The sequence below is a fragment of the Telmatherina bonti genome (assembly GCF_933228915.1).
Source record: "Telmatherina bonti genome assembly, chromosome: 7".
NCBI classification, from domain to species: domain Eukaryota; kingdom Metazoa; phylum Chordata; class Actinopteri; order Atheriniformes; family Telmatherinidae; genus Telmatherina; species Telmatherina bonti.
Window position 1 is genome coordinate 8,371,961 of NC_136625.1, and position 23,584 is coordinate 8,395,544.

Here is a 23,584-nt window from a genome sequence, read left to right on the forward strand (position 1 = left end):
CTTGCCATTGCGATGCTTCAAACAGGACGTTCTCAGACAGAAGTGGCCACTGAGCTTGGAGTGTCACAGAGTGTCATCAGCAGGTTGCAACAGAGATATGGAGAGACTGGAAGAGTCACAGAAAGGCCTAGAAGTGGACGTCCTTTGGCCACATCCCGTGCTGATGACCGCTACATTGTGAACACTGCCCTGAGAAAGCGGATGATGAATGCCACTCAACTCCAGGCACGTTTAAGAGAGGTGAGAGGCACCCAAGTGTCACGTCAGACCATTCGAAACCGTTTCCATCAGCGTGATCTGCGTGCTAGACGACCTGCACGGGTACCTGACCACACCACCAGGCACAGGCATCATCGTCTTGCATGGGCCAGGGAGCATTTACGCTGGACGAGGAACCAGTGGGCCTCAGTGCTGTTCTCTGATGAAAGTCGATTCACACTGAGCAGAAATGATGGCCGGCAACGATGTTGGAGACATCAGGGAGAGCGCTATGCATCAGCCACTGTTGTCACCAGGCCAGCTTTTGGTGGTGGCGGTGTTACAGTGTGGGCAGGGGTGTCCACTTGGTACAGAACTGCCCTACACTTTGTGAATGGTACAGTGACAAGCCCATACTACCTGAATAACATCATTAATCCAGTGATTGTGCCCCTACATGAACAGCAAAGGCCTAATTTCATCTTCATGGACGACAATGCTCCTGCTCATCGAGGCAGCATCATCAGGGAACGGCTGTTGGAGACTGGTGTACCTCAAATGGAATGGCCTGCACTCTCTCCAGACCTGAATCCCATTGAAAACCTGTGGGATCAGCTGAGCCGTCGTGTAGAGGCTCGAGACCCTGCACCCCAGAACCTCAATGACCTGAGGGCTGCCCTTCAAGAAGAGTGGGATGCCATGCCTCAGCAGGCAATAAGTTGCCTTGTGAACAGCATGAGACGTCGTTGTCAAGCTGTAATTGCTCAAGGGCACATGACGAGATATTGAGACGTTCAAATTTTTTGTTGTGGTGTAACTACCATTGTTGTTACCTTTTGTGTTGAATGATTTTTTTGAGATGAGGAAATCAGTAGTGCATCCTTCTACTTAAATGTCTTACTTTTATGATATTATATCACTGTAGCATGAACATATTGCATTTTCCATAAATTTCACCTGAAAGCCAAATATCCCTAACTTTTTGTGAGTAGTGTATTTAGCTTGCCTAAAGCAAAATCAGATGCCATAAAAAGAACTGTTTTGTATAGAGGCACGAAAATATGGAATTCACTACTGAAGAACATTAAATTAACCAATGACCTAAAAAACTTTAAAATAATATTAAAAGACTATTTCCAAAAGTACAGGTATCTATATAAATCATAATTATAAGGGTTTGGTGATAAAACTATAATAAATACAAATGAATGTGTAATTGAGTAAACTAACTGATGACGTGGATAAAGGTGTACTAGAAGAATTGTATTATAGATAATCAAATATATAGGTTGATATCCAATTATAAGTAAGCGTATTTTTGTGAATGAATAGTTTATATGATAGGATGTAACATGAATGGACATGATATGCATGTATTTAGTGTGTAAAAATGGATGTAAAGAGATGATTTGAATATCTAAAAGCTTGTATTCCAGGACTGAACTGATGTGCTGTGTAACTTTTTACAAGTTTTTGTTTTGATGTTATAATTGTGTCAGAACGCAGGAGGAATAGCTGCAGCTTACTACGGCTAATGGGGATCCTAAATAAATAAACTAAAGTGAACATAAGATCAGGGGACGAAGAGATCTGGGGGAGAAATTTCACTCTGATTGGGTTTGTAGGGCTGAACACTTGTGATTGGTTGAGTACCTCAGATACCTAATTTTATCAAAATCTAAGTTTTAATCTCCAAAACAAATCAAAAAGGCTTTTAAACCTGAAGTTTTGTTGTTAAAAGTTTGCAAACATGAGATCCAAACTCAAACATTCTAGTGGCAGAGCGAGCTTGACAATGAATGAGGAGAGAAAGCTCAATTTGGGACGAGATACGAGTAAATCTAAACAATAAAACATTCTCCTTGTTTCTTCATAAAGCATTTATGCTCTAAGCCACAACTGCAAATGCCAACAATCTTTACATCAACTAATTCTATGTTAACGTAGGAATGTCTAGCCGTGACTACAGATGTTTAATACTCCATCATGACATCAGCGAAGCCTCATAAGGCAGCCATAAGGACTTTAGAGCAAGTCAAAATTAAAAACCATGTTGGGAACTAAACACAAGTATTAAATGCTTATATTATGATGAGGAAATGTATAGTTTATTCATGAGCTTTGAGTGGCAGCATAAACATGTAGATGGAGGTCACGTTGCACTAAATACCACCTGAGCTTATTAAATATAAATGCATTTCTGCAGCAAACAGTGATTACCGCCTCATTTCTGCTCCTTTTATCGATGTAAATAGAAACCTCCATGCCAAATGTCATCAAGCATCACCGCGAACATTCGTCCTTTACATTGGCAGGGTTGTTGGGGAAAACATCTACAAGAGGGCAGAGCAGAGCTCCCCTCTGATAGATAACCTCTGCAGCTTCCAGTCATACTGCTCCAATTGCAACGTCTCTCTCATTGGTCAGTTCTTGGCATAAAGACAGAATTATACACTTAATGGAAGGAAAAATACACTCCAGCCATTGTGTTTGTGTATTTGGCATGGAGCATAAATTAAGCTCAAGGTGGGGATCTCAAACTCCTCGAGAACCACTAGTCTGCAGGTTTTCTGTGCTCCCCTGTTCCAACAAACCCAATTCAACTAAAACGGCTCCAACAGCTTGTAGTTCAGCACAGTGAGCTGGGAAACATCTCAAATCTGCAGGACAGAGGACCTCAATCCTGGAGTTTGACGACTAGCGCTGAGTTTTTACCTAAATTTAAACAATGTCTCAAACTGCAATGGCAGAAAAATCCTTTTAATACAAAACCAAACAACGAATGCAGCTCTAAAGCTTCTTCCATCCTCCACCAGAAGTCAGAACTTTGTTCGTGTTCTCGAGGCTCCGAGAAGAAAATTACGTCATTTTCTTCTCGCGGACCTGTTTGAAGACAGTTCTCGACACGTCGGGCTGCAGAACTTTTTTCTTGCGGGGCTCCGAGAAGTATCGTGTGATTGGTCGGACATTTGAGGTGGGCGTGGTCAACACGGAGAAAGCAGGAAGCGGAGTTGCTGCTTCGTGTTTTTACTGTTGCAGCTAAAACGGATTGTTTTGATAAAACAGCTGATTGAGGATAAAAATCCGTCCGTAACCTTTTGAGTTGTCTTGAGCACAAAGATGCCAGGAAAAACATAACCTGGCGGAGGTAACAACCGGGTTCATTGCACATAAAGCAGACACCCCCCGCCCGCAGTGATCCCTACCCGCTGCAGGGATGACCTGCTTCTCCTGGAGGATGTATGGACCTGACGAAAAAGAATTTTTTCTTGCTCTTGCAGCCTAGAGAACAAAAACTCAGTTCTTGCTTCTCGTGGAGGATGGAACAAGCTTAAGCTGGTTTCCAATAGCAACATGATAGCCAACAAATCAACATACAATGACCGTGTGAGGAAACTAAGTGTGTGTAGCCGAAGAAAACAGGTCCAGCAGACGTTACTGTCATTGTCCCAAAGCGCTGAAGTAGTCAACAAAAACAACCCCGCCACCAGTAACATGGAAGTGGTTTGCATTCAGTAAAAATTAAGAAATAGACCTTAAAATAAGGTCAACTTTGTCGTCGGTTGCTGATGGTCAAACCGGAAATATGACAAATTCGTTCAATCATCCTGAAAAGGTATCAGAGCAGCGAGCACTGATTTTGGTGATGGAAGTGCCAAAGAGAAGAGCATAAAGCACCAAACTCTGCTGTAAAGCTGAGCTAGATGCAGTTATTATTAATATTCTTTTGTAAATGATAAAATTTACAGTCACTTGCAAATAAAGGTTGATTTATGGCTGATTATACTCAACAGAAGTAAACAACAAGCAGCTATTAAAGGAGCTTCAGGCCAGACTGTGTGCTGTTCATCATCATGTAGAGCTGTGCAGCGTTCCCTCTGATGCTGGTGAAAGTTGCTCATCCATTAGTGGAACTACACACAGGCGAGCTGCCATGAAACCTCTCAGAGTGTAAATAGTTAGTTCTCTGCTGAAAACCTCAGAGTGCTTCGGTCTCAGTGACGGCGATTAATTATTCACGAGGAGGGATGTCTGTGCATCGTTCATGGCAAATAAAAATGAAACATTTCAGAATATTATCAAGGACAGATGTGCTTGAAAACACTTCAGCACAAAGCAGCAGTGATATTAGAAACTTAATATGAAAGCCAAGTCGAGGGGATAATTCGATTCAGGATGGGGGTTTAAAATGGCTTTAAACCAAAATAAAATAATTAAAAGGTAATGTAAGTCACCTTAATTGGCTTCCCTTGGAAAGTCTTCACTTCCTCACGGAGATACTGATATGCCTGGAGAACACAAAAACCAAACAGGAAGAGGTAACAAGCTGGTTGAAATCTAAAAAAAGAGAAAAATAACTGATAACTGAAGCATGTCAAAGACGAACAACCAATCATATCGCCACTACTGCAACCTCCCTTAACACCGTGCAAACCCAAACCAGAGAGAAAAATAGAACTTTTACTGGAAAACGTCTGTTTTTTAAGGTGATTGGAAGTATGAACTCTTCACACATGACCTTACCTGCTGTGCATCTGCTTCTGATTCAAAGGTAATGAACCAGTTATCGTTGTAGGCAAATTCACAGTTGGTGAACTTGGGTAAGTTGTCCCCTTTAAAAAGCGCCTCCACCTCCTGTGAACAGAGCAGGAAATCAGGAGTCTTTACTCTGAAAATACCAGCGAATACAAGGAAAAAGCTCGTTTCTTACTGTTAGTTTAATCAGGTAAAGGCAGGTGAAAATGCAGATTTTCCTGCTGGTGTGTCCCACATCACAGCTGGTTAGATTACTGAAAGAGGGTGGGTTCATCACACATTCCTGGCTTCGTGCCGCACCCAATAAACTGTCAGCTTATAACTTTACAACAAAAACAAAACTGGTCTGATAGCAGCAGAGCTCAATGTGCTGAAACTGATCTGTGTTCGTAAGTCTGGGCGCTTTGTGAAGCAGTTCAGCTGCCAGGCAGGTGCGATATTTACTCAAAGGGAAAAACCAGTTGCACTGGGAATCACTTTGTTGGCTCTGAATAGTTAAAACACAAAAACTGAATGCTCCAGACAGAAGCATTAGAAAATGATCAGATCTATCAACTACGAAGTAAAACATAAAAAATACACAGAAAAGAACTGCAGGTTTTTTTTATATTGTATGTTCTTCCTTGTCGCTCACTCAGTTCTCCATCCATCAGTAATATTTTTCATTAAATATTTTAACATGATGTATGTTTTTTTTTTATACTTCTGTACATTTAATTTGTTCAGTTTTATTCATTGCTATTCATGCATTTCGCATTATTTATTCATTATATTTGTTTATTGTGATGAATTTATTCAATATTTAATTGTATTAATTTATACAAGTCTTTTCCTGTGTTTATTTAGGTTCTAAATAATGTGAAATTAAACTGGATTACAATTAAATTTATAACCATGGCTTGTGACTCTGTTTACTTACTCCACTCCATTCTAAATATATTAAACAGAAGCTTTATAATATTAATAATAATAATAATCATAATAATAATATTTTATTTAGCAAATTTTGGGACAACCCAACTTTGTTTCACCCACATTTCCTTAAAATTTCCTAAAACATACATTTTATTTTTCTATCTACACTGAGACCATTTACATCCTTTTATAACAAATGTAAAAACATTAGTGGTGTAAATTCAGACCGTGTCTGATGGGAACCAATCAGAGCTAAATGTGCTTCAGCTAGTTGACAGGAATTTGCATCTAATCTTTTTAATAAGCAGCTTTTATTCTATTATATTCTCCAGTCTTTGAGCAGATGCTTTTATCCAAAGCAACTTACATATGAGAAGAAGATATTCTGGTTTGAGTCATTTTTAGTACCCCTGTCTTACAGAAAAATCCTCATGAAACCTGCCAGAATGACCAGAACTTTGAATCTTTTCCATAAGTTGACATAATTTTTAATCGTCTTATTAAAAGAGGCTGTAAACAGATCAATAATGCCTCCAGAATGTGGCTGTTTGTTGCCTCTAAACTCTGTTGCCTCTAAACTCTGTAAGTCATACACTGTATGACTTACAGAGAAGTGTATGACCTTCATACATGTCAGGTGTGTAAGTATCAGGGAAAATGCTTGTATTCTGGATGGCAGTCATTTCCGTTGACTAACCGTGTCAGACTGATAACTAGTGTTAGAATAATCCAGTATCTGGAAAACGGATTTATTATCATGCCGTCACACACCATGCGTCACCACTGACCTCTACGGGAGTGCTCTCTGGGACCTCTCTGAGAATAACGATGCAGCGGTTCTGATTGGGTCGCACCTTCTCCCCCTTCTCATCCACCTGAACCAATGGCAACGCTGGAGGAAGTCACAGAGAAATACGTTTAACTAGAAGTCACACAAAAAACAAACAAACAGCAAATAAAGAACAAGAACGTGGTGCAGTACGGCGTGGTACGCGGGGAGCTCGGCAACGGACAGGGAAGCGCTGCACAGACTGATCAATACATCCCAGAAGATCACAGGTTGTGTCTACCCTGCCTGGAGGACATTGCCAGCTATCGCTACCTCAGCAGAGACCAACACGTCATTAAAGCTGCAGTAGCTAATCTTTCTCAGAGACATTATTTTACTCTGGGTGAAGTGGTTCCTCGTCCTGATAGAAGTCTATACATTCTGCAATCATGAACAATAAGAAATATAGTTAGACCCCTCAGTTTACTGTAAATCTGTAAAAACTCTGACCAATCCAAACGTTCCGACCCAAATGAAGTTGTTCATTTCTTATATTTCATAGCTTCTTCTCCTGGCTCAACTCCTTCTGCAACGCATACCCGATAGCCACACCCTGCATATAAATAGTATGGGTGGGAAAATCAAATCGAAAATCGGGATATTTTGTTTTGCAAGTTTAAAATCGATTTTTTTGCTGAAAAAAAATCCTTTTTTTTCCCAATTAAATAAAATGAATCCACTATAAAAATTTTTTTGTCATTTTTATTGATCTTTTTACTTGCCTTTTTGGGTATTATAGCAGCAGAATGATGGTCTGACAACCTTGTTGTTTTTTTCCTAACTGAAATCATGAAAAATTACTCTACAAAATTCAGCTACAAACACAAACACAAGAAGCTAATTAGCAGTTGAAATAAGTTAGCTTGTTTACAGCTTCCACTACCTTACCTGGTTTTTAATCTGCCGTCCTGGCTGTGCACAAAGCATTGAGCAAGATAAAAGCAATCCTGCACATCTGTTAGGATTAATTTATGTAGTAAATGAAGTGTGTATACAAATACAAATTAAACACAAGTAGGTAAGACTCTCTTGGGAAATCAACCTTAACCACATCCTGGGTTTAAGAAAATATGCAAATGCCTGCTAAGTTTGCTTTGTCAGAACGCTTCACCAACCATCACAAAACTTGTTTTATCTGCAGCATAAACAGTGTTTTACTCACATCGTAAAATATCCACGATCAGCTCCACGTCTGTGCTGAGCTTTTTGACGTGGTCCAGGTTGGCCACCGTCACAATTGGCACATATTGGTCACTGTCCATCTGGGAGATGAGGTACATGTCGCTGGCCAGGTTCTCCCTGAAAAACAAAGGGGAAACACCTAAGAGGGAGAGGTTTACACAGAAAAATGTCCTCTTTAATTCCTGTGCAATGAGCTATGTTACACACAATGGTGAAGACCTCAGATTCACCCATATTGGCCACACATTTGCTAAAAAAAAATGGAGCAAACGAGTGAGAAGTGACCAAATGTTGTTTTTGGTCCTCAGTTATTATTAAATCTAACTTTTCTATTTTTAAGCGAAAGGTCTGTGTTGAGGTTTGCACTTAGGAGCTCCCTAATGACAACAAATGCAACATCCTCACTGCATCCTGTCTCTTCTCTGAGATCCCTCCAGCCAGCCATAAGCTGTTTCCACTACATGTTTTTGCATAAATAAGCAATATTTGTAAGTTTGGACTAACAACATTTGCAATTTGCGGGTGTTTTCATTGAAGAGTGTTTAAAATCTTGTCTGGTTGATGAGATTTTATAAGAATTGCAGCTTATGCAAAGTAGGCACGTAGTGTTTTTTGGTGGTTTTCTACAGAGAATTTGCTTTTCGAAAATTTTCTTCCTAATTTTCATTTCTAAAACTCTGAAAATTACTGTTTGTTCCACACTGCGCCATTCTACCCGAAATGAACTGATCACGACCCCCACGTCACATCCAGGGACACGTAGATGCAAAAAAAAAAAAGGAAAAAAAAGTGTTTCTGTTACACTTCTGTAATATTTTTTTCTTACCTCACGGAAGCGTAAAAACTTTTTAGTGATATTTGAGACTTTTTTTTCAAAATGTAGGTGTTTCCATTGGTGGTTTTTATTACGATATTAGTTTAATTTCTTCTTGCAGAAGAAATTCAAAACTCTACAAACCTTGTTCAGTTTAAAAGAATGCTTAAAAAAGAAGCCATAAGGAGGAATCAGGAGGAGAGAGACCAATGCTTTTAGCATAAGCGGGTATACTGTGTAGATGTATATTACAGATGGAGGGTTGGGGTGTGGCCTGTGTCTGTGTGTATTGTCTTGTCTTAAGCCTGTTACATACTCCACGAGAAGCAAGAACTTTTTTCTTGTTCTCGAGGCTCCGAGAAGAAAATTATGTCATTTTGTTCTCGCGGACGTGTTTGAGGACAGTTCTTGACACACCGGGCTGGCAGAACTTTTTTCTTGCGGGGCTGCGAGAAGTATCGTGTGATTGGTCGGACATGTGAGGTGGGCGTCGTTAACACAGAGAAAGCAGGAAGCGGAGTTGCTGCTTCCGCGTTTTTACTGTTGCCGGCAAAACGGATTGTTTTGATAAAACAGCTGATCGAGGTGGTGAGAAAGTACGAACATTTTTACATGTGGCAATAAAACACTCGGACCCAGCCGCGTGCACGGCCCGCCCTGCCGCGTGCACGGCCCGCCCTGCCGCCGACGAAGCTGCTCGTTAAATATGAAACTAGAAACTCGGAGAGCGGAAACCTCCGCCATGTTTAAGAATCCTTTTAAAACATTCCTGGATCCAAACAGTGATCCTGATCACCACCAGAATTTAATCAGTTCTTCATTTTTAAATTTGCAACAACTCTTGAAATATTTATAAAAATCCCTCCGTAACCTTTTAAGTTATCTTAAGCAAAAAGACGCCGGGGAAAACAACCTCCGCGGTGGAGGTAACAACCGGGCTCATTGTACATAAAGCAGACATCTGCCCCCCGCAGTGATCCCTCCCCGCTGCAGACGTGCTTCCCGTGTAGTATGTATGGACCTGCAGAACAAGAAGTTTTTTCTTGTTCTTGCAGCCTCGAGAACAAGACCTCAGTTCTTGCTTCTCGTGGAGTATGTAACAGGCTTTAATGTTACTGTTATGCGTGGATGAATGTTGGTGGGTGGAGGTGTGGAAATTTAAAAGCATTGCTTCTTCCACTCCCTTTTCAAAACTTTTGATGTATGTAGTTTGCCTTTTGTATTTTTTGTGTAAAGTGTGCAGGTTTGAAATAAACAAAATGAATGAATGAATGAATGAATAGTTTTTGCGGAATTCTAAGTGTAATGGAAACGCAGCTATAGTCCGTCCGATGTTGATTTGTCCAATCTCTTTCCATGTCTCTTTGCTTCGTCAGATAATGTCCTACTGTATTTATTTGCTGAATCCACCATGGTGCACATTCAAAAACACTTTTGTGTTCAGGTCCAGTTGCAGGCATGTCACATTGTGCCATAAACCAAAATGCATGTGTCTCTTAGAACAGATCATTATGAATAAAAAATCAATCCATATAAAATCATGTGATAAGATCTGGAATTGATTTAAGATATAGTTCAGAAGTAAAACTTTTGATTTTTTTTTTTGGCCTCCAGTATGTGATCACACTACTGCCAGCGATGTGAAGAAGTATGTTCAATTCAGGAAAAAATAGACGTCATGTCTGTGATGCTTCCACACCAGCCGCTGAACCACCACCACCACAAAGGCATTCAAAAGTATAAAACGGGGCTTTCATTCAGACCACGCCTGACGCCCACAGACTCAGACAGAACAAGATGCATGGTCAGTGCAGCAGGCAGTAAATGGCTTCACGTCCCCAGGGTGCCAAAACACTGGCTTATTCTTTTACAAAAGCAACTTCGGATTTAATTTGCTCCAAGCATGTAATATGTTATTTATAAAACCTCATTATATTACCTAATTAAAATAAGAGTGTTTTCCCCCGTATTTATTTAATCATTTCTGGAATATTTGCATGACAGATGTAATGGTAAGAAAAACTGAGGTGTTTGCAGAGAAGATCTGAAAGAATTTTGTCTGTTAAATACAAGACAGAGAACTCTCTGTATTTCTAAATGAAGTCAAAACAACAAAAAACGGTGCGCACCACGTTGCTCCGCCTCATTAAGCCAAGCTTGAGCTGTGAAACAGAAGGCCTCAGAGTTAACTCCAGAATACTTTGGTGTAAATTGTCAAAATGACTACAGCAAGGTGTGGAGGTTGTGAGGCTACAAATTATCATCCCTCCACCACCGTGCCCGACAGCTGCTATCAGGCGTTGGTGCTGCGATGCTGCGTTTGGTTTTCTCCAAATGTGCTGCTGTTAACAACCAAACATCCCTACATTGGTCTGGTCTTGTAGTTTGTTCAAAAAGCTTTGCAAACATACGCTGTGATGACATTTACTTTTTAGAAAGAACAGTTTCAAACAAGTCAGTTCAGTCTTTTTCTAACTAGACTGTCATGAATTTTAACATCTAACATGCTAAATGATGCCTGTAGAGTCTAAGATGTTGCTTTTGGGCATTTGTAGTTTCTCTGAACATTGTGCAGAATGACTTTTGGGTAAATTTGCCTGGAGGTTCACTAGTAAAAAGGTTTGTGTGTGGTGGTCTGGTGGTTTGCACTATGGCCTCAGAGCAAAAAGATCACTGGTTTGAGCCTCAACTGGGAGGAGATACAAATAGTGGCCACGCTGTGTGGAGTTTGCATGTTTTCCATGTATGTATGGGTTCTCTACAGATACTCTGGCTTCCTCCCACAGCCTAAACAGATTCATGTTAGTTTATTGGTCACTCTAAATGCTTTGTTGGAGTAAATCTGGGTGCGGATGGTTGTTAGTCTCTCTGTTTTGGCCTTGCGATGGGCTGGTGACCTGTCCAGGGTGTACCCTGCCTATTGCCTGCTAATAGATGGGATTGGCCTCGCCTTCCAATGACCCTGAATTGGATTTCACGGTATAGAAAATGAATAAATGAATGAATAATCTTTCTCACTGCAGAATGATTGACTCCCAACTGAGTAGAAATAGCCTTATAACCATTCCCAGGTTAACAAGCAGTAGTAATTGCTTCTCAAAGATCACTACGGATGTCTTTCCACCTTGGAGTTGCATCAACACTCTTACAGGCATACTCACACTGATGATTATCAAACACATTTGATTAACAGCACTACACTGCCACAGACCATCTGAAATCCTTCAGAGGCCGTGACGCTGGACTTTTGTTGGTATAAAATAAAATAAATATTAGCCATGTCATGTAAGTTAGCTTAGCTGAGGGTTACCTTTAACCACTTTAAACTGGGAGGGAACAAATGGTTTTCCTTTTGTTTGTTTGTTTTATGTCCCCATTAATAAATCATTAAAACTGAAGGGTGTACTTTATTTGTACTTGACTGAACATGAACCTTGAGCACACATCTTAAAACAGGAGGCAAAAAAACACCAACAAAACACACTCCATATCATTGTACATGCTAGTCTAAAAAATATTGTCTGATGCAATATTTTTGTACTGATTAGGAACAAGTTGATGGGCAAAATGTATTATATGTGCAAACATGCCATTTCTAATATGCTAGCCTGTTGTCACAATGTCTGTTCAGTTGTACTTCTCCCCAAATACTGCACCACTGCTTGTATACTGCCAGTAGAGAACATTGATTTGGTTAGTACTTTCTTTTAAGCTGTTGCTGGATTGTGTCCTATACACCTAAATAATACTGTATGCTGAGGTCCAACCAGGTTGGAGTGGATGGTAAATAAGTAAAGTGGAGAGCAGACACACTTGTGTTTGTGGTACACTCAGTATCTGTGATCCCACGTGTGTCCGGCCAGCTGTTGTACATTTTGAGCTCAAGGCAGAAGCAACCCCTCGAGGACAAGGACAGATGATAACGACAACATCACAAAGACCACTGTGGCCCCCTTGAGGTTTTACTGACAGAGAAACTATCGTGTGAGCTTTACAGATTCACCGTGTTCTGCTCTTGGAAAGCACAAACTACAATATTTTACCAAGAAATATAAAGAAAGGTTTCCTCAGACTCATCTACAAAAGCTTCTATTTGGTCATTCATGATATTAAAAAAAAAAAAAAAAAAGTTATTTTTCTTGTCATGACTGAAGTGTTTCTATCTCCATAAACAAATAATGTGCAATAATGATTGGACTTGTTTATCGGAGCACATTTTCTTGCTTTTTGGGCAGGGATAATATGTTGTTACACATTTCAGCTGTCACACTGTGAGTGAAAACTGCTCACTTTATCTCTTCTACAAGAAAATAAACGTTGCCAAGTCCTAATTATTTAACAGAACAGCTGACCACAGCACAATATCACACAACTGAGTCATCATCAGTTTGTCCACCTGTTTCCTGGTGACTTGTGTGCCTTGATGAATTTGTGTTGTAATTTGGTATAAAACTGCTGAGAGAAACTTACCGGGACAGACAGAACTCCAGGGTCTTCTTTAGGTGCTCCCTCAAACCCTCCTGGGGGTTGTCAGGCTGGGAATCACTTCCTGTGAACAGACGGGGAAAGACTCAGTTTAAAGATACATAATAATAAAACGGCTACTTTGTTTACTTTTAACTCTGGGAGTTCATCATGAATGAGATGAAATGTAGGTGAAAAATAATTAAAATTAATATTAAATATGAAAGAAAAATATGTATTGGATCTATATTTAAATGACCTTTATCATTACCTTAAGACTTTTTAAAAAAAAAAAAAAAAAAAAAAATTTCTTTAATTTTACTGAACCAAAACTTGACCAAACGAAAGAAAACTCCAGACCACAACGCTACCACCATGGATACGAAGTGTGACGGGTGAGACTAATCATCAGCTGCTCTTCTTGCCCTGATGCAGGCATCATGTTGGAGCAGGATGAACCTGAAGTTGTCACATGACACTTGCATTGCTACAGGATCAAATCTAGACGCTATCTCACTAATTTAGGCCTTTTCCCCTCTAAGTTAGGTTTACTTTACAGTACAAAGCTGTCTGGTTCCAATAACTTCAGCCCTTTTTTACCTTCTTGGTGTGGAAACTACCCAACACTACACTGAGTTCCTCGACAGAAGTTTTAAAATATTCATCAACTTAGTTAAATCCAGATGGGAGCTCTTTTTTGGTGATGAATATAAAAAGCTTAAATGTATTGACTGTTATAAAATCAATCTGGATGGCTTTCAGGACTATCCATAAAAAAAAACCATCCAACCAACCAATAGCAATCTGACTTTTCTTTTGATTTTAGTTCATTTAAGATAATGTAAACACACTTAAATCCATCTTTATGTACGTGTACTCAAGACTAAATAAGCCATCGATGCTCAAGACTCTCAGCTTTTAAACTGTGTAAAATATGTACTTATTGTAAAATATTTCTGTTTCTCCCTTCGACTTTATGTTGACATCCTGTTTAAATAGAGTTTATTTACAGTTTATTTTGTCTGGTGACAAATACTGTCTGGTAGAAGCCACTGAAATTTTAATGCTGGAATAAATAAAACAAATCCACTCTTTGGTGGTCAATTCATGTTTACAAACAACAACAAAAGACTTGGGAGTGAGAACTTCTTCTCACATTATGCAATGTAACAGACCAAAAAAAAAAAAAAAAAAGAAAAAAAAAAGTCATTTTAGATTAAATATTTACACCATTACTGAACAGGAGACTCAGTCCTTGTAAGTGTACATAGAAAAACCTGCTAATGAAAACAATCTGCTTCAGCTACGATAAAAACCAGAAACTAAAATTACTGCCGTACTTAATTAAGCCTTAAATTCTCACATAAAAAGTTGTGATCTAACTGAATCACGGAAGATGGAAAACTTTAACCCTTTGGATGTCACTTCAAACTAATCTCTCCACATGGTCTAGCTGTCTGCTTGTGTGTGTGCCATAGAGGTGGCTGGACACTGACACCTCCGCTGATCTGGACTCGGACAACCAGCCCACCTGTGTGCCCTGGCTGACCAGGCTCTGGGTATTCTGTGTAGGCTGGCTTGGAGCACTCCACGGTGACGGAAGCAACGGGGGCCGGCTCGGCCAGCATTACTGGTACTGGTGGAGGCTCATCTGGGTCAGATAACAGAGGCTCCTTGTGAGCTTTGTCTTCACTGGCTTCAAAGCCTGTGGCAATCAACAAGGGGAGTCATCATAGTTAATGAAAGGTAGAAGAATAAGGGATTTAACCAGTGCCTGTGAAATCTAAACTGGATTAGCAAAGATCCTGCTGTGTTGTGGAAAAAAAGAAACATTAATACCAAAAGACCTTTAAAGGGATCTGGGTTGGGAGTCATCACTGATTTATTGACAACTTTTCTATCACTTCAATATAATCAAATAAATTTAGCAAAAATACAAAATGAAGACCTAGAAACAAGCTTTAATTGCAGCTTAAACTGCAACATTTTCACCAAAAAGAGATAAATAATGTTTGAGTGGAACTTAAGACTGTGCAAGCACATCCTGGCTTCTATTAATCAAACATAAAATCTAAATTTTAGTTTGATGTGTGAATTAAACCTTATCATTAGGTGCAGCACTAAATCTGTAAATTACTGCTGTAAAATAATTAAATAAAAGGAGGAGATGGTGTAATGTTGAGCCAACCATGAATCAAAATGTGATTTAAAAAAAAAAAGAAAGAAAAAAAAAGTGGAAAACCTGATGAATTACATGATGAAACATGATAGACTAAGTACGTAACAGGGAGAAAAACATTTGCTATTTAATTATTTATAGCTGCTTTCTAAAAACATCATTACTCAGTCATTTTAGTGGCTTCATGCTACATGACTGGATGGTACAATGTTATCCACATACAAGTGGTTCTGGTTGCTCTGTTGTTACGACACAGGAAGGGATTCATTCACAAAAACACATCTTTAGCTTGATACATCCAACAATAATCACCGCTGCTACCTAACAGGAGTGCTACTCGCCAATGAAACTCAGAAAATGCACCACACTTACTAATATCACTGGTTTTTGCAGGTATTAAACCTATAATTCTCTGCAGTGAAGCAACAGTTTCATATCTCCAGATAGGCTTTCATTACTCCTAGATGCACAACATTTACTCCACAAACTGCAGGGAATTTTTAAGAAAAGTACAGCCTAAAAGAAAGAAGAGCCAGTAAAAACAAACCGCTTAGTAAATCGGAACAGTGTCGAAGCTCAATCGTGGCTGAAGACTAAGTCAGTTTGTACGACTGAACAACATCCTGAGAGTAAACTTTAAAAGTGTATCATACTCAAATACTGACTAGCTAGACACATTTACATATTTTACTTCAGTTCACACTTCAACAGCACTAACCTTATTTTAAAACTCTTAAACCAAATTCCCAACACAATGGGAAAGTCCACAACTAAACTTAGTCACGAGTTGCTTTTAATAAATTTTCCATTAACGTCCTCGTGGATTTAGCATTGGAAATGGGCCGGGATGTCAATCAGAGTCTAATCAATCATTTCAGTTTCAACACCACATCCTTGTTGTCGCCGTTCCGGCTATACTTGGTTCGACAGGTTAACTCTAACGAATGCAGTCATTTGCATGAAGGGAACAGTGAGTGCGGCTGGAATATTCATGCCTCGTATTAAATTGAAGATAAATTATTAAAGAGGTGCCTTGGTGTGACCAAAAAAAAAAAAAAAAGTTGAAGTGAATTAAAGCAGACAAACAGACAAAGCCGAATTAATCAAACTTGCATCAACACATGTTTAGCAGTGTGTCAACTGCACCTGACCCGCTCAGCTTCAAACGAGTTATCTTCTCTGAGAATTTAAAAGGATAAACCCGCCTGTGGTGTTAAAATCTGGATGACAATGTAGCTTTAAAGAGACTCAACCAAATGTTTAATTTGGCTTCCATATAAATATACTTCTGATTAATCAACTTCCAGAACAAATAAAGCAGGGGGAGAGACTAACGACCCTTTTTCCATCAGTATCAGCTCGTCTCAACTTAACTCGCCTTGGTTTGTATGTTTTTCCACTCAGCTTTTGTACCCGTTAACTGGTACCTGTTTTGTAACTCCTCAGCCCCGGTTCTAAGCGAGATGAGTCGGGTTGTGTGTGACGTCGCCAGACTGCATGCCGCTATTGGTCCTGACCTCTGATTGGCCCGATTGGCCAATCAGAGGTCAGGATCAGAGACTGACATCACTGGAAGAGCAACTCCACCTTGCAAGTTGTTTACATTACAACAAGCAATTACGCAACTAAAGTCTTTTCCGTGGTCCAACACTGAGGTGGAGAAATTTCTTTGCTTGGTTGCTGAGGAAAGGATACAGAGGGAACTAGATGGAATGATGGAATGAAAAAATATATCACGAGCTTTCCGACTCTATGGCTACACACGGGTAACCAAAGGAGTTTCCAGCAGTGTCGAGAAAAGCTGAAAAAGCTCAAAAGTGACTATCGGCCCGTCAAGGACCACAATGGTCGGAGTGGATCAAAGACGAGACTGGAAGTGGTTCCAGCAAATGGATGCTATTTATGGTCAGCAACTGGTGAGCAATGGGAAGACAATTGGTGTTGATTCGGCCACTACCGTGTAGGGGTGTGTATTGGTGGATGGTGAGTGGATTTCCATTAGTTATTATTTGGTGTAGAGGAGATAATACATAAACTGAATTAATAATAATAAAAACAACTAGTTACTGATGGATGAAGGCTTCATACTCTTCTGCATTTTGTGTGACCGTTAATGTCGGCTAATATCAGTTAATGTCAGTTAGCGCTAACTGCTTGCGGCCGCCACTCAATCTCTTTTTTTATTTTGTTGCTGAAAACTAGCCACAGACCAAGCAGCAGATTTCTTTCGGCGGGTTTTTTTTTTTGCTTTTGGTTTTTTTTGTCACGCACAATACTGACGACACAGTGAATTCACTAAAACCCCGCCCATTTTAGAGCTGGTACTAAATTGTAATGGAAAACAAACAGGACCAAGCTGAGATGAGTTGAGGTGAGTTAAGTTGAGACAAACTGATATTAATGGAAAAGAGGCATTATTCCTTTATTTAATGCCAAGTTTTGAGACCACCTCCAAGCACTCTGGTTCTAGGGCTGCTCACTATGAATTGGGCCCTAACCACTAACTAGTTCAGTTTTATCTTTTAAAACAACCAGTGATTTTCCTTATTTAAAAATAGATGCTTTAATACTAAATTAATGTCGGTCATGGAACTAGAGAAACCAGAATCCATAATCACAAGCAGGGATCTTCCGATTATTTATCAACTCCCATCAATGAATCCATTCCAGCATCATAAGACAGGAAAAAACTGGAACAGTCAACATAATGCAGCACACCAACTCTTGCTATGACCACAACAACTCACCACCGACGATCACTTTCTAAGTAGAAGCCACTGACCTTCTGTTCCGGGGTCGGTCGAACTATCGCAGCCTTCCTTCCATGGCTGCAGGGCAGCAGGTGTGGTGTCAGCAGTCCCGCTGGGGTCCAGGCTAAACATGTGGTTGGCCCATGCTTTCGCATTGGGGTTGAGGTCTGAAACCTTAACGGATTCCTGCAAACAACACATAGAAAAGTCAAGTTTTGCACAAACGTGGCAGCACATCAGTTAAGTCGTCCAAACAAATGAACCACTTCAGAAACTTGGCGTATTTTTAGATCTTCATGTAAGTCCTAATCAACTAAGGACTTTCCAAAGCTCTTCTTCAGATGTTTCTGCTTTTTGATCTAGTTTCTGTCCAGACGATCACACACTACTTCAGTAATGTTGGGATCCAGTCTCTGGGAAGGAATCACCCCTGAATCTGACCTGTTGACACGGACGTTCAGTCCAGTTCTTGTCATATGGCATACCTCAGACTTTTGTCCCATTTCCCTTAAGAATAGCTTCTTCTCCCACACTCTGCTGTTTAAAGAGTAAATCTGATGAGGCTTCGGCCAACAGTAGATTGATCAACTAAAGGTCCAGACACATCTCTCAGATCCTGTGTCGGGGTTTTTGCTGGATTTTTTTCCTGTTTCTTGAGGACATCCCTTTTGGATCTTGTTCAACAGCAAATAGCTTTTTGGAAATCACCTAGCTACACCAAAAACACCCTTTTCTGTTTGTCAGAATGTTATTTAACATGACAGTCTTTTTAATCTTGCTTTTACTTAGTTTTGTTTTTATGTTTTTTTTCTTGATGTTTTGTGTTTTATGTTGTTTTAATGTTTTGTATAAATAAACATTGACTTACTTACAGTCAAAGATTAAAACCATGACATGAACAGGGTTTGAAAAAAATACACTTAAAGCAGAAAAATGTAGTTTTAATCTCATAAACACATAAAAATTCACTGGCTTGCAGGGGTGTAAAAATCAAATAGAAAAATTGAATATCGGGATTTTTTGCTTCACAATTTTCAAAACTTTGTTAAAAAGTTGATTTTTTTTAAATAAATAAAAATAATCCATTATAAATCAATTTTTATTGGTTTTATTGATCTTTTAACTTGTCATCTTGGGCATTATAGGAGCAGAATGATGGTTTAGCTGCTGTGTTGTTTTTTCCTAATTGAAATAAAGAAAAATGACAAACAAAATAAAGTTTTGTAAATTTTTGTTTGTTTCTAATCTACAAAAATCAGCAATATCGAAGAATTGTGAGAATCGCAATTTAAATCGAATCGGCACCAAAAAAATCTGAATCAAACTGGGACAAAAGCATATCGCCACAGCCCTACTGGCTTGTAAAAAAATTACATAAAAGGATCTGGACTGAAGCTAACCTCGTGCAACGATGAAGTTAGCAAAGATGAGGTTAGCAAAGTTACAAACGTTTTTCCTTCCTGTCTATTGAAATGTGACATGACAGAGCTGCTGACTGACCCATTGCATCTCCAACAAGCATGAGATCTGACAAGTTATGATCAAATCTATAATCCAGTCACATATCACCTACTAAGAGCTAGCATAGTGCTTTCTGTTTTTCTAAAAAAATAAAATAAAATAAAAAATAAAATGCTTAAAAGGAGTTGGCATTTATACATAAGCGGACAGAGAATCAAAATGTTATCAAATGTCAAGTTTCCACAGAAAAGCCAAGAAGTCAGATAGTAGCCTGGTGTCACAAGTTATTTAGCAACAAGAGAGACAGATTAACCTCTCTGAGGAGCAATTTTGAGATGAAGAGCGTTCCTGAGGAAGAAAATGCTACTAAATCTGTCTTAAACCAACCCAGGAATAGACATCCGCAACCAGATTCAGCAAAACCAAAGACTCAGTTCTGATGTGCCTAAGGAGACTCCTCAGACCAGCATCAGACAGAATGAATGCCGAGACCGGACTCAAACAATGCTGCAAGACATACTCACAGAATCTAAGCAGCAGTTCAGCATACATGTCTCACAGGCGAGCAGACTGTAACCCAGAGCCGTGGTCAGAGCCAGCGTTTCATTCAACTCCTGAGGCGCAGTGGGCCAGGCGCTTCCCGTTGGTGGAGGTAGAAGGCTCCACGGCATCCAATCCATGACTAACACAGAAAAATAGAGCCAGTATCTCCACCGGCAGGCACAGGGAGGCATCCGATCATCATTATACGTCTCCGAGTGTATCTCCGACTCCTGCAAATGAAGCTGCCACCACTACACCTCTTCAACTCATTCTTGTCAGATCACAGCCAACGCCACGCTCCGTCTACCCCCCCACCTTCCTGTGATCCAAGCTGCTGGGTTGATTCAACAAATCTGATGACAGCACTGAGGCTCTGCTGCCCTGGTGGGCTAGGCTGACGTAGCAGAAGCTGACTGGCTGTCTTGCTGCTGTTCAGCATCCGTGTCTGCTTTTGTTTTGTCACTGTTGCACTGAGTCATTCTCCAGGAAAATGTTGGAGCTGTGTGCCGAGCGTTCAAGGTGCTCACCTGAGCTCAAACTAAGCCTTTTCCAAAAATTCACACGCGAAACAACCACCCCAGGGCGTCACTCAAATTAAGTCAGCGTTGGTTTTGGATGGATTATCCTGCTAACAAGCCAGGTTGTGGTGGGAAAAATAAAACGAGGATGCTGGAAAAACCAGTTTTTTATTGAAAAGGTAGCAAGCTGAGACAAGCAAGACAGATTTAAAGGAGAGTTGAAGGAAACAGGTATATAGGTGTTCTGGTCCTGTTGTACTGCACGACCAGATCATTCAGGATGTCTGGCTAGACAGATAGATAGATATAGATAGATAGATATAGATAGATAGATATAGATAGATAGATAGATAGATAGATAGATATACACACACACACACACACACACACACACACACACACACACACACACACACACACAGAAGCTTATGCTAATATTTTCATCCTGCTCCAACGTAGGACTACCACTCCTGTCCGAGCTGGCTGCCATAGAAACTGCTGCTGACATCAGTGGATGTTTACGTACTGGGCACAGCTTGACCTTTACAAAATTTTAAACGCTCTTCCTTCACATGGGACGGAAAGGTTAGCCGCTGCCCTGATTGAGAGGGAATTTTGGGAGGAAACGGCGATGTTATTCATCATGAGCTGTGGACAGAGACGAGTTATTGTCAGTGTCAGTGCAGGGCAGCTGGCGTAGCAACCGGGTTTATTGCTCTGCCACCTCTGATGGAGGTGAGCTCGCAGCAGCAGCAGCAGCAGCAGACGGAGCCAGAGACAGCAGACATGGAGAGAGTCCTTCAGGGGAGGAAACAAAAACAGCTGAATATGGACTCAGCTGTTCAAGGTGATAAAGAAATACATTTCCACACTTTGTGTTTACATTGGTACAAACATGACCAGGCCGATGCTCAAACTGTGCCTCTTTAGCAACAGTTTGGTGTCAGCATCGTCCCACAGGACAAAGCATGAGCGGTGAGTTTCTCTTCTAATCAGTAATATGGAGAAAGTGCTTCCACATGAGGAGGGACGAGAGTTGGGTTCCTAGAAGCACGTGTTGGACATCCAGGGTGAAAACCCAACACAACACAGAGGAATTCGTTCAAAGCCAGCTTTCACACAGTGTCTGGTCAGAGACAAAAGGCTGCCGTGGCGACGGGAGAAACAACAGAGGCCCAGGCGGAGGCAGACACCTGCACATCATCGGGAGACCCAGCTCTGACCCCAGAGGAGGTCAATTACCACCTGATCTTTATGGTATAGTAAGATCAGTGAATCATTCAGGGTCCAACATGCTTAGCATCTTATTGGTTTATTAATTTAAAAATTAAAAAAGAAAGAGGAAAAAAGGTCAGACTGTCAGTGTTTTGTTTACACTTTTTGCGTTTTTAGGATTCTGTTTGCACTGAGATCATCTTTTCTGCTTAAGAACCTTGTTGGATTAAATTGTGTCTCATCCATATTTGCAAGACAGATATTGATTAATATTTAGTAAACTTAGATCTTGAAGTGTTTTACCTTAACTATGGTGTGTTAACTACACTTTATATGTCCCACTGTCATTTAAAAGAGTAATTACATCAGATCTTAATCTAGTGATTGATTAAATTCCTAGCCTACAATCCCAAATGAACACAAACCTGAGTACTCAAACAGTTAAAGCAGCGTTTTTCAAGCTTTTTTGAGCCTAAGCCCACCTTTTTCACTGAGAAATGACAAGGCACACCACAAACCAAAATGGCTTTTTCTTTTTTTTAAAAAAAAAGTCCATATTATTCATATAAAGTCCATCTTGCCTAAGCCTCTTGAATAGAAATCAGATAAACAGAAGAAGGAATTTTATCATCTTTCACTGGGGCCTGTTTGGATGAACACAGAGCTGCTTTTGAGACCAATTAGGAGAAATTGGGTAATTTCTCAGGGCACACCTGATAATCTCTCACGGCACAGTGGTTGAAAAACACTGAGTTAAAGGGTACAGTATCTAGATTGTATATGGCTCATCCATTTAAACTTAGAGACAGACACTTGGACAGGAAACAGAACAGGCAACATGGAAAGGTGTTGTTGCACCCTTGTAGAAGATATTGTCGGTTACAGATACGGTTTATAACTAACAGGATTATTTTCAGGAACAGCTTGTTGGAAATATGAAAGAACCAGAGACACATTTATGGATATGTTGTATTAATGCCAAACAACTGCGCAGGTATAGTTGTATGTTTAAATAAAATGTTTTGGGTAAAACTCGGTCTGTTTATAAGCTGCAGGACTGTGATCACACTAAAAATGCTATTTAATATAATAAACAGTGAGAGGAAATTATTAAAACAAACTACAAACAGTTTGATGAAAGGTTATTTTGGAAAAATATGAGTCCTGTTCGTTCCACAGGTGACCACATTTAATTCATTTGTTGCAATCGAGGTGTGAAGGGGATTTTAGGCAATATAGTAAAAAAAAAAAAAAAAAAAAGTTTCTGGAAAACATCTCCTACCCTATCTTTAAGTCAATTTCCCCTTTTTTCTCTTAAAACACATATTTAATCAAGCAAAACAGAAGTTATTCAGGTAATAATGGTCAAAGGGAATTGATCAAAGAATCAACCAACCAATCACGGCTTTGAGGCCAAAATCTAAAGAAAAGTTTCTGTACAATGCGAGTAATATCGGCTACTGAACTGTTTACTGTGCAAATCTGGGAAATAAACAGACATTAGAATAACATCAAGCGGCTTATTGAAAATCCTAAATCACTATCTATGTTCACATGTTTAATGTTTTAAACCTTTATGAAAGATGGAGCTCTAAATATGAAAACCATTGTTTTATGATCATGCTTACTATTAAATCTGCATTCAGAAAGTGATTTAACTTGAAAAAAGAACATAAACTAATGTTCATTTCTATCCATAATGGATGATTTTGGCATACTCAGCTATAAGTAGGTCATTTTCAATATTTGGTGTGTTTGAAACACATATGTGCATGACATATGGTGTATGACTCTGACTCTGAGTGTATGCATGTGTGTGAATTAAGAATGAGGCTGAAAACTCAAGGGTTTGGTAGAGCCACATGGCTTGGGCTAACATGGCACCAGTTCTAGTTTTTTTTTTCTTTAGGGGGATGCTAAACCAGATTCTGACAACTCAGAACAAAGATATTAAATATATGTTACATGATTGTAATTAAC

The 23,584-nt window shown here is 39.7% G+C and overlaps 1 protein-coding gene across 1 annotated transcript in view; it reads right to left on the reverse strand.

The window, feature by feature from the left end:
* Window positions 1–23,584, reverse strand: part of larp4b (La ribonucleoprotein 4B) — a gene marked incomplete at its 3' end in the record, with an annotated part of 37,016 nt that overhangs the window by 5,984 nt on the left and 7,448 nt on the right. The window contains exons 2-8 of the mRNA XM_079243385.1: window positions 17,900–18,053; window positions 14,470–14,643; window positions 12,945–13,023; window positions 7,641–7,777; window positions 6,438–6,541; window positions 4,723–4,833; window positions 4,434–4,487 (exon numbers count right to left, since the gene is read on the reverse strand). Coding sequence (XP_079099511.1) covers window positions 4,434–4,487; window positions 4,723–4,833; window positions 6,438–6,541; window positions 7,641–7,777; window positions 12,945–13,023; window positions 14,470–14,643; window positions 17,900–18,053 — 813 coding nt within the window. The remainder of the gene's footprint in view (window positions 1–4,433; window positions 4,488–4,722; window positions 4,834–6,437; window positions 6,542–7,640; window positions 7,778–12,944; window positions 13,024–14,469; window positions 14,644–17,899; window positions 18,054–23,584) is intronic.